Source organism: Aquarana catesbeiana, linkage group LG10 (genome assembly GCF_042186555.1).
Source record: "Aquarana catesbeiana isolate 2022-GZ linkage group LG10, ASM4218655v1, whole genome shotgun sequence".
Lineage (NCBI taxonomy): Eukaryota > Metazoa > Chordata > Amphibia > Anura > Ranidae > Aquarana > Aquarana catesbeiana.
The window spans coordinates 202,990,362-203,002,817 of NC_133333.1; the positions used below are offsets into that span (position 1 = coordinate 202,990,362).

At 45.3% G+C, this 12,456-nt stretch overlaps 1 protein-coding gene across 7 annotated transcripts in view; it reads left to right on the top strand.

The window, feature by feature from the left end:
* LOC141111116 (uncharacterized) overlaps positions 1-12,456 on the top strand; it is a 134,060-nt gene that overhangs the window by 43,747 nt on the left and 77,857 nt on the right. For all 7 annotated transcript variants that reach the window (XM_073603135.1, XM_073603140.1, XM_073603142.1 and 4 more), the window contains 2 exons: positions 2,574-2,673; positions 7,176-7,254. Coding sequence is in view for 3 of the 7 variants with exons in the window: in XM_073603142.1 (XP_073459243.1) it covers positions 2,574-2,673; positions 7,176-7,254 (179 nt within the window). In the remaining 4 variants the exon portion in view is untranslated. The remainder of the gene's footprint in view (positions 1-2,573; positions 2,674-7,175; positions 7,255-12,456) is intronic.

Genomic DNA, 12,456 nt, shown 5'->3' on the forward strand with positions numbered 1-12,456 from the left:
AAAACAGTTTTTTTTGCTAGAAAATTACTTCCAAACATTATATATGTTTTTTTTTCTAACACCCTAGAGAATAAAATGGCGGTTGTTGCAATACTTTTTTTTGCACCGTATTTGCGCAGCGGTCTTATAAGCGCACTTTTTTTGGAAAAAATTCACTTTTTTTAATAAAAAAAATAAGACAACAGTAAAGTTAGCCCATTTTTTTTTTTTTATATTGTGAGATATAATGTTACGCCAAGTAAATTGATACCGAAAATGTCACGCTAATTGCGCCCGCTCGTGGAATGGCGTCAAATTATTACCCTCAAAAATCTCCATAGGCATCGTTTAAAAAATTCTACAGGTTGCATGTTTAGCGTTACAGAGGAGGTCTAGGGCTAGAATTATTGCTCTCGCTCTTCCGGTCACGGCGATACCTCACATGTTTGGTTTGACCACCGTTTTCATATGCGAGCGCTACTCGTGTATGCGTTCGCTTCTGCGCACGAGCTCGTCGGGACGGGTTTTTTAAAAAAAATTACCTCCTCTGTAACTCAAAACATGCAACCTGTAGAATTTTTTAAACATCGCCTATGGAGATTTTTGAGGGAAAAAGTTTGACGCCATTCCACGAGCGGGCACAATTTTGAAGCGTGACGTGTTGGGTATAAATTTATTTGGCGTAACATTATATCTCGCAATATTAAAAAAAATTGCGCTAACTTTACTGTTGTCTTATTTTTTTATTCAAAAAAGTGAATTTTTTCCAAAAAAAGTGCGCTTGTAAGACCGCTGCGCAAATACGGTGCAAAAAAAAATATTGCAACAACCGCCATTTTACACTGTTCAAAAAAGAAAAAAAATGTTGACTCACTTTTATTCCTATTACAAGGAATGTAAACATCCCTTGTAATAGAAAAAAGCATGACAGGACCTCTTAAATATGAGATCTGGGGTCAAAAAGACCTTCGATCTCATATTTACACTAAAATGCAATTAAAAAAAAAAAAAAGTTATTTAAAAAAATGACATTTAAAAAAATATGCCTTTAAGCATAGCTCCCAACTGTCCCTGATTTCGAGGGACTGTCCCTGATTTGGAGCAATGTCCCTCTGTCCCTCATTCCTCCTCATTTGTCCCTCATTTTGGTCTGATCTATATAGTTGTATTCTAAATTGCTGTATTTGTCAATTTTTAAAGCCAATATAAAGGAATATTAGTGGTAGGTAAAAAGCACTTGTGGATTTGATTAACCTTTTTTTTTTTTTGTTATGTCCCCTTTAAGAGGTGTGGCAGGGGCATGTCCTATTCCCCTGTTCTGCCTAGCAACATGACAGGGATCTACTGCTCCCTGTCATCAGGAGCAGTGATCTCTGTCATGTTGTAGTGAGCCCATCCCCCCACAGTTAGAATCACTCCCTAGGACAAACCTAACCCCTTGATCGCCCCCTAGTGTTTAACCCATAGCTCCCAACTGTCCCTGATTTGGAGGGACTGTCCCTGATTTGGAGCAATGTCCCTCTGTCCCTCTTCCCCCTCATTTGTCCCTCATTTTGGTCTGCTCTATAAAGTTGTATATAAAATGCACTTTTTATCTTTCAAAACGTGTTTCCCAGTGTTAAACTTTTTAACCAAGTTCTAAATTGCTGTATTTGTCAATTTTTAAAGCCAATATAAAGGAATATTAGTGGTAAAAAAAAGCACTTGTGGATTTGATTAACCTTTTTTTTGTTATGTCCCCTTTAAGAGGTGTGGCAGGGGGCGTGTCCTATGCCTACATACGTTTGCTAGTAGGTGTCCCTCATTCCCATCTCAAAATGTTGGGAGGTATACTTTAAGAGGCGTGGGCGGAAGTGATGTTTTGACATCGCTTCCGCCCAGCAGTGTCATGGAGACGAGTGGGCGCCATCTTAGCCTCACTCGTCTCCAGGCACAGGACAGAGACGGATGCGATTGCCTCCGCCGCTACCGACGGCACCGGTAAGCGGCTGAGGGCACTGGATCGCGGTGGGAGGGGGGGGGCCTCTCCCGCCACCGATAAAAGTGATCCCGCGGCGAATCCGCCGCAGGGACCACTTTTATCAGAAAGCCGGCCGCCGCCGGCGGTCCGGAAGTGGTTTATACCTCCAGAGCATCATAAAATCATTTTATTCCTGTTTGTAGACTCCATTCTCAAAGCTGTTACACCAGCATGAGCTGTTCTGTTTTTAGCTCAGTGACCTTTCAAAGCTGCTGGCCGTTTACTGAAAAATAACTGACACTTTTCTTTTTTTTTTTTTTTTAAACCACTTGGCGCCCAGGCCAATTCTGACATTTCTCTCCTACATGTAAAAATCATCATTTTTTTTGCTAGAAAATTACACAGAACCCCCAAACATTATATATGTTTTTTTTAGCAGACACCCTAGAGAATAAAATGGCGATCGTTGCAACTTTTTATCTCGCACGGTATTTGTGTAGCAATTTTTCAAAAGCATTACCTAAAATGTCACGCTTCAGTCAGGCGTCCCAATACTTTTGGTAATATAGTGTAAGACAACAAAAGGCCTCTGTAGAAGTGATTAGTAATTGTTTATTTTTCTTTTCCTCTTCAGTCGTACCACAGCGGCCATTTTTACTTCTGGAACATGTGACAGGAAGTTCTCAGGATACATCCATGATCCCGGGGTGACAACACTGGAAATACCAGTAATTGTAAGTGAATGGAAACAATGTATCATATCAGTATGTGGCGCTGTATGGGGGGGAAAAGTCCACTCTAATGCTGGGTTTACACTGATGCGATGCGGGAAATGCACAGGAATTATTGCGTTTTCCGCACCGCATAGCAATCGCACTGTGTTCATACCATCTGCTGCGGGTGGCAATTAAAACTTAACGACGCCCCCAAAAGCAGGTCGCAGAAAGCAGTGCGTTTTGTTAAAATCAGATCACATGGGTACAAACTTCCATGGGACCCAATTCCAGTGCGGATGCAGTGCGATTTGAGCCATGTGAAATGATGGGCTCAAATCGCACTGCACATAATCACATGTGATATGCACAGGAATGCGGTGCGATTCCTGTGCGAATGACATACGATGTGACGTGTCCCATCAGTGTGAACCTGACCTATAGCCGACCTAAACTCATCCATTTAACTTTCCCAAAGCAGCTACATTTAGATCTGGTTCACCCCGGGACCGCACAGGAACTCATGCCGCATTCCCGTTCTGATTCCCGCGCACTCCCATGTGGTGAGATTTTTGAGGTGCAAATCTTATTGGGATGTGGAAAAAGTAGCACAGGGACTAACTATTAAAAAGAAAGCTGGTCATCAAATCGCATCGGTATCATGGTGCCTGCAATGTCACAGAACTGGCCTTTCCTGCAGCACATTGTGGTGTGTCGGCCTTTAGCCGGGTTCACATTGAGAGCTGAACTTCAGCTGAATTCGCACCATTTCAACCCGGCAATGCAGTCCGACTTTAGTGGGCAATTTGACAGACATCTGTGCGGGTTCATACACAAATGTCTATTCAAATCGCCCCCCGAAGTCACCAGAAGTAGTACAGGATCTACTTTTGGGAATCGGTGAGGCGCCGCACCAATTCGGATGGTGCCATTGCCGGCAGTAACCACCGATTTGTCATGTGATGTGACATATCAATTTGGATGCCAAATCGGCCCGATGTGAACGTGGGCTTAACCTCCCTGGCGGTATGATTATTTCAGATTTTAGGTGCTGAAAGCGGTACAATTATTTTGCACAGAAATATGGCGTTTCATATTGTAGGCCTGTAATTCTTAGGAATAGTTCACTTAAATCTGTCCAAACAAGAGTCTAGTAGACATCCCGGGTATGATAAAGTTTGAAAAACGAAATAAAAAATTATAATATAATAAATAACTATAAATAATTAAAACACATAATAATATAATAATAATAAAAATTATATAATAATGTAATCAAATCAAAAACACTGAAATTTGCACAGTTGCAGAATTTTAGCTTTTATTACTTTTAGTGTTTGATGACGGATCTCCCCACAAATCACTATCGCTCAATTCTGCAAGTGATTATAATTTATTATCGCTTTTTTCTAGCTGGTCTAAAACCACTTTTGATGTAAAGAGACAGTTTTGGTTGCTATGGACAATCTCCAGTTTCCTGGCAGAAAGAACAGTTTTATATATATAAAACTGCATGCAGGACACTGGGCAGACCACTAGGGACAAAGGGGATGTGTAGTTATTTGATACAGTACTGTAATCTGTAAGATTACAGTATGCTGTATCTATACTATGTGTTTCACTTTTGAATTTACCGCCGAACTCCGTCCCCGTGCGTCGCAACGCTCGCAGGGAACGGAGCTCGGCACTGTGAATCGAGCGAGACACAGCGGCTCGCCGATCACAGCGGGGAGACATCGCAGGAACCAGGGGACAAGGTAAGTAATCTCTTCCTGGATCCTGCGATGCAAGCCCGAGTCTGGCTCGGGGATACCGCTTTTGGTATGTAAAATCCACCCCGAGCCAGACTCGGGAATACCGCCAGGGGGGTTAAGACATCTGGTGATTGACAACTGGCACATGATTGATAAATGTCTGGTGTCATCTCCATGGCATCTGAAGGTTGGTTAGAAGCTAAGATGGCCACTTCTTTGGCAGTAGGTGATAGGAGGGTTTAGTACAGGCTTGTTCAAAGTCCAGCCCGCGTTCCGGTTTAATGCGGCCCCGCTGGTAATTTGAATATATATATCTTTTGTGACCCCCAAAGAATCGACTCATTGGGGGGCCACAAGAGATATATACCGTATTTATCGTTCTGGCAGCCTGGGAGGGGACAGGGAAGGGGGCGGGACGAGCGCCGTCAGATTACATACAGGAGAATCTCCTGTTTGCTCGGCAGCCTCTGTAATAGGAAGTCCCGTCTCCTGGGCTGGCATTGGATGACTGTTCTGTCTATCATAGGAGGCGGGACTTTGTATTAAAGAGGCCGCCGAGTGAACAGGAGATTCTCCTGTATGTAATTTGTTGGCGCTCGTCGCGCCCCCCTCCCTGTCCTCTCCAAGGCTGCAGATGGGCATCTATCAGGCTGCACTGATGGCAATGGTGAGATCCCAGCAGAAGATAGTGAGAGACTGATGGATCGGGCCTTTTATGTCGTGTCAGTGTGAGAGCCCCCCGAGGGCTTTCACACCGAGGCGATGTGCTGGCAGGACGTTAAAAAAACTCCTGCAAGCAGCATCTTTGATACACCGCTCCTTCACTGCTCATGCCCATTGAAATGAATGGGCAGTGCGGCCAAACCGTCGGCAAAGTGCCGCTGCGGCCGCGCTTTGCGGGTGGTTTTAACCCTTTTCCGTCCACTAGCGGGGGTTAAAAGCGCCCCGCTAGCGGCCGAATACCTCCGCAAAAACGACGGTGCAAATCGCCAGCCGGCATAGCGAGCACCCGTCCACAATAGGATGGCAATGACGTCAGAGCGTCAACCTCGCTCTGACGTCATTGCCATCCTATTGTGGACGGGTGCTTGCTATGCCGGCCGGCGATTTGCTGTTTTATACCTTGCTTATGTAAGTTTTCTACCTCCTTTTAATAAATCATTCCGCCAGATTTACACTATGGCCAGTTTTCTTTCATGCACATGCTTTTGAGTCGAGTGTTTGGGGTCCCTGCTGTATCTACCCAGCCACGCTGCATATAGTCAAGCATTTACCAGCTGGACTTCCCATGTCGGGATGGATTTCAGGCTACTTATTGCTTGTGTTGCGGTAAGCGCAAAATCTATGTGGTGGCGGATCACTTCACCACCGAGTTCCTGTTGTGTTCATTCAAGGGCTTTCCTTTGGGACTATTTTTGGTCAAAATCATATATACAAGGATTTCCATTTTAAATCATAAGGATATCATTGTTTAAAGCGGAGTTCCACACAAAAATGGAACTTCCGCTTTTCGGAACCCTCCCCCCCTCCGGTGTCACATTTGGCACCTTTCAGGGGGGAGGGGGGTGCAGATACCTGTCTTAGACAGGTATTTGCACCCACTTCCGGCATAGACTCCCTCTTTCCGTCCCGACCGCACTGTCTGCTGGGAACACACAGCTCCCAGGAGAGAGCGGGGACCACTAGGGACGCGCAGCGCGACTCGCGCATGCGCAGTAGGGAACAGGGAAGTGAAGCCGCAACGCTTCACTTCCTGATTCCCTCACCTAGGATGGTGGCGGCAGCTGCCGAGAACCGAGCGGGTTCTCGGCGTCCCCTGCCGACATCGCTGGACCCTGGGACAGGTAAGGACCTGATTGTAACTCCTATGTGAAAGGGGCCTTAGAAATTACTGAAGCCACAAAAAGCTGAAGTCAGCAGTGGCTCCCTATGCTTCCTCATTAATTGTTTCCTTTAAACCAAACCTCTATTTTACCCATCAATCCATGAAGAAAATTAGCTGGCAACCTAGTAAATTCCAAGTTTCAAATACTTAGGTTACATTTAAAAGCAGCACAATACAGCCAACTTGTTTCGGCCATGCGGCCTTCTTCAAAGATGCTTGGAAGAAAGCCGTATAGCCGAAACATGTTAGCTGTATTGTGCCACTTTTAAATGTAACCTAGTAAAGTATTTGGAACTTGGAATGTACCATGTTGCCAGGTAATTTTCTTCATGGATTGATGCCTTCTGAGTACACACTCCAGCCATGAGCACCAGCCCTCAGCAATTTATGAGAAAAAAAACAATTGAGCGTTGGCAAAGTTTTTTTAGTCTATTTTACCCATGCAGGTCAGGGCAGCAGGTTCACTTTGATGCCCTCACTCCCTGTAGCACAAACTCACCCTTCCTTTGCTCTCCTGCTGCTCTGTTCAGCTGTTCAGAGGTGCTTCCAGGTATGATAAAGGCACGTGACAGCGCATGGCCAATCACTGAGCACTAGTGATGTCACATGGGGAGGACTCACAGCTCAGTGTGAGCTATGATATCAGCAACTCACGGTCATTTTTACACCTTGTGAGAGATCAAAGAAAAGTTGACCATGTGATGCTGCACTGGTTGCTTTCTCCTACATGGGCAAAGCACATGTTCACATTAAACTCCTATGCACCAGTGCAGTAACCAATGATGTCCAAACAAAGGCCATGCAAGCCAGTTTTGCACACAGTTTGCGCATGATTAGCACATATCTGTATTATATTGAATGCAACAGCAAATTTCTTTTCACAGAAGAAAAAGAGCTTCAAGCCAACCAAATCCAGCAACCGAGGAAGCCTCCAGAGATACCAATCTCTATATGAATGTTACGGTCAGTATGTGTGTTTTAAATAATTATGACTTTTTGCAGTTTTTTTCCATTTTTTAATTTAAGGCTGGGTTCACACTATGGGGTTGATTTACTAAAGGCTAATTGGCTGTGCACTTTTGAAAGTGCAGCTGCACTCTGCATGTGCAGTTGCTCCAGGGCTTGGTGAATGAGGTAAAGCTTCACTTTACAAAGAACAACCAATCACCTGCAAGGAATCTAAAAACAGCATTTTTGCTTGCACATGATTGGATGATGAAAGCCAGCATAGCTCTCCCTCATTTACTAAGCTCTGGAGAAACTGTACTTTCAAACAGGCACAGTAAATGTGACTTTAGTAAATCAATCCCTATGCGTGGCGCAGGGCATGGCAGGGGGTCCGGTGCGTCCCTGTTCACAGGTTCAGGTCCGAATTTTTGCCTGAATTCGGACCTGAAATGGAGCCAATTACGACCGCAGGACCCTTCAGCTGTGTGCTCTGCGGCCGCTCCAAAGATGTGTGAACTGGCTCCATTGAGAGCCGGCCACACTCTCCTATCATGCGATTTGAATGCAGGGAAACCCACATCTTATTCACATAAGTATGAACCCAGCCTAAAAGTCCTTATACAATTAAAATTATGGTTGTCTAGAAAGTATAGCTAATGTTCAAACTTTTTTTTTTTTTTTTTTTTTAAGAGTAGGTAATGCATAAATGCCTCTTTTTTTTTATCTACACTATATTGCCTAAAGCAATGATGGCGAACCTTGGCACTCCAGGTGTTTTGGAACTACATTTCCCATGATGCTCATGCACTCTGCAGTATTGTTGAGCATCATGGTGTAGTATGGGTCTATATTCATATTATAACTTTAGTTATTGAATTACAAGAAACTTAGTAATAGTTTTATAAGTAATAACTTCTATCTATATACAACATGTTTAATGCATGAGACATCTGCTTCATTATGCTATGGGAAGTTGGGAACCTTTGACGTTTTCTTTATTACACATGGGAAATGTAGTTCCAAAACATCTGGAGTGCCAAGGTTCACCATCACTGGTCTAAAGTATTGGGACACCCCTCCAAATCATTTGATTCAGGTGTTCCAATCACCTCCATGGCCATAGGTGTATAAAATCAAGCACCTAGGTATACAGACTGCTTCTACAAACATTTGTGAAGGACAGGGTCACTTTCAGGAGCTCAGTGAATTCAAGCGTGGTACCGTGATGGGTTGCCACTTATGCAATATGTCCATCCGTGAAATCTCCTTGCAACTAAATATTCCACGCTCAACTGTTAGTGGTATTATAACAAAGTGGAAGCAACTGGGAACAAGAGCAACTCAGCCATGAAGTGGTAGGCCACGTAAAATGACAGAGCGGGGTCAGTGCATGCTGAAGTGCACAGAAGTCGCCAACTGTCTGTAGAGTCAATACACTTCATGTGGCCTTCAGATCAGCACAGCAACAGCGCGCAGAGAGCTTCATGGAATGGGTTTCCATGGCAAAGCAGCTACATCCAAGCCCTACATCACCAAGTGCAATGCAAAGTGTCGGGTGCAGTGGCGTAAATCATGAAGTGATGAATCACACCTCTCTAACTGGCAATCTGATGGACGTTTTTGGGTTTGGTGGTTGCCAAGAGAACGGTACTTCTAACCCATCATTACTTCAAAAATAAAGAAAAAACAAAAATCCTTGGCTTTAGATACACTTTAACCAACCACTAGTGATACTGCAGCTATCCTCAAAGTGGTTCTAAAGACAAAGGGTTCTTTACCTAATGCATGCTCTGTATTAAGGTAAAACCTTTCAATAGCAGCTCTCCCAGACTCCCCCCTCAATAAACTAACATGAGTCTCCTGTAGGAGCATTCCCACCTGATTGCCCTCATAGAAAGTGACTTTCTATGGTGGCACTTAGAGAAGAGGTGCTGAGAGCTCAGGGGGATTGAGGGGGGAGGTTTGAGGTTGGAATCCCTGACCCCTGAAGAGGAGGTAGGGGGCTGCTCTGTGCAATACCATTTAGGCTCCTAGGTGTTTTTGGGCGTTTTTCTGCTGTAAGCCTCAGCTCTAAAAACGCCCAACAAGACAAATCCCATTCATTTCAATAGCCCCTGTTCACATCTGAGCGTTCTGTCGCCTGAAGCAAAACGGCCATCACTCAAAGTACAGGAGCTTCTTTTTAGGCAGATTACAGGCGTTTTTCTGCTTTTTACGTTGGTGACCTTTTGACCTGTACAAGATCGCAGCAAAAATTGCGGCAAAATCGCGCGATTTTCTGCCTGAAAACGATACGCTCAGGTATGAATGCAGCCTTAAGAGAGGCCTCAATTATGCATTGGCACCTACTGTATGCACCATTGCTAAGCCATATGATCAATATTGGATAATGGTATAAAGGTGGCATAAAGCCCTTGTGTTTTTTTTTTTTTTAATAACGAGATACAGTCTTTACATAGGCTGACCAAGCATCAAGGGTTCATAGAACTCCATCAGGTTACACTTCTGGTAGCTCCTTTCATAGATTCTGGGACATCTCCAACTAGCAGTAGGACGACAGCTAAGTGTAGTATTTTATTGAAAAAACCCAATAAAAAAGACAAGTGGAGAAGTGTGGTTCAAATTTTTTTTAATAAACTTTATTTTTAATACTACACTTCCTTGGAGCCCTTTGGTGTTTGCTTTTCGTACTGAGTCACCTCCTGTACTGTTGCATGTATTTTGAATCTTGAGGTCAGAGCCAAAAATGACTAATTGATAGTTGGCCGTACCTTTGCAGTCTAATAATAACTGTACCCCAAAATTTGTAGGTGCCCCATAATCCAAAACCTGTTGTTGAAAGTCCTTATGCAGCATTGCAGACAGACAACAGATGTCTGGACTATGAACAACTCCAGGTAACAAACTTCCTAACAGCTCCAATTCTTGTACTTATATTGTTCAAAGAGACCCTGTCACTAACCCATGCCTATTTAAAGGAACATGTCTAGTTAAATAACTAAAATGAGGTTTATTTGTTTGCCCTTGGTGTGCTGAAGCAGATCATTTATTTTTGAATCCCCTATGAAGCTACAGAGTCTTTCAGCTCCAGATCCATGGAACTGCTCCCTGTTCCCCGGTCCTGATGTTGGTCAAGGTCCTAGCAGGGTCTGGAGAGGCCCCACACAATTTCCACATAGTGTTAATGCAGATATTAGTCATAAACTAGTTTTCCGATCGCCCTATAGCAGTTTTACTGCTGCAGGGTGGCCGCTCTGCGCAGGATCACGCACAGTGGCGGAACTATAGGGGTCGCTGCAGTCGCACTTGTGACTGGGCCCTGCCATTCTGCCGCTGTGGGGGGGCCCAAGACCCGGCATCTCCCCCTGCACCTCTGGCTTGCCGTTTAGAATGCAGTGGGGGGAGGTGAGAGGCAGCGATCGGCAGATCTATTGTGCCTTTGGGCGGTGGGGTCTCCCTGGAGCTTGTAGTTCTCTTCCCGAGCGTCAGTGTATACAGTGGAGAGAAGAGGGGAGGGGCCTCTGACCCGGGCAGGTATCAGTTTCCCTTTCAGTGAGTCGCTCTGCTTGTACATTGCTGCTGATACATGCCCCGGTCAGAGGCCCCTCCCCTCTCCACTGTATACACTCGGGAGAAGAACTACAAGCCTCATGGAGATTCCCTGCCTGTGGACACCATAGAGCTGCCGATCGCCGCCTCCCACCTCCACCAGCCAGGTACATGGGGAACCTCTTGAAGGAGGGGGGGGTCAGCTGTCTGGGGACCCTGATGTAAGGGGGGCTCTCTGGAGACCCTGATGTATGGGGGGCTCTCTGGGGACCCTAATGTATGAGGGGGCTCTCTGGGGACCCTGATGTATGGGGGGGCTCTCTGGGGACCCTGATGTATGGGGGGCTCTCTGGGGACCCTGATGTAAGGAGGGGCTCTCTGAGGACCCTGATGTAAGGGGGGCTCTCTGGGGACCCTGATGTAAGGAGGGGGAGGGGCAGGACGGAGCTTTCTACACACAGACAGGCAGAGGATTGAACACCGCACCGCACGCCACAGGATTCATCTGTATTGCATGTTTTGGATAGGATGGTGCACTGACGCACCCAAGCATTGTGAGTACCCTCCTGGAGGGATTGTTTTTAGGGCTTTTCAAATAAATTCCTGGCGGTATTATGCTATGAGTCTCCTTTCTTTCATATATGTCACCATTTGAGCGAGATACAGATCATCACCAGCATACCCTGTGTGAGCCCTGGAGTGGCTCTAATGCGTGTTTTGACACTGTTTAGCTACTGTGTCACACGCTCTAAGGTGAGCGCATTATCCATTGGGGGTCACTGGAGAGCACTGCAGCATGCCTTAATGTGCACATCTCATAAGAAGAGCATGAGGAATATTTAGCACTTTTCCAAAAAACCAGCATGAGGATTGCCTGCTATTTGTTTGGACACTATTGTGCACTTTGATTTATATACTCTTATGAATGGCTTGAACTGAGATATATTCATTTGTATAAATTGGTTTCGGACACTTTATTTATCAAGTAGCACTTATATATATATATATTTTTTTTTTTAATCATTTAAAGGATTTTTTTTTTTCTCACATTTTTTTGCATGGTGCATGTTACCATTTTTCATAAATTCAGTTGTGGATTATAGTCACTTTCTTCTTCTTTTAATATTGTATAGATTTATTATATTCTTTGTTCACGTATTTATAGCCTTTAGCGCATACACATATATTTATTTATTACTGATGTAAGGAGGGGCTCTCTGGGGACCCTGATGTAAGGGGGCTCTCTGGGGACCCTGATGTAAGGGGGGCTCTCTGGGGACCCTGATGTAAGGAGGGGCTCTCTGGGGACCCTGATGTATGGGGGGGCTCTCTGGGGACCCTGATGTATGGGGGGGGCTCTCTGGGGACCCTGATGTAAGGAGGGGCTCTCTGGGGACCCTGATGTATGGGGGGGCTCTCTGGGGACCCTGATGTATGGGGGGGCTCTCTGGGGACCCTGATGTATGGGGGGGCTCTCTGGGGACCCTGATGTATGGGGGGGCTCTCTGGGGACCCTGATGTAAGGAGGGTCTCTCTGGGGACCCTGATGTATGGGGGGGGCTCTCTGGGGACCCTGATGTAAGGAGGGTCTCTCTGGGGACCCTGATGTAAGGAGGGGCTCTCTGGGGACCTTGATGTAAGGAAAGGGGGCTCTGGGGACACAGATGT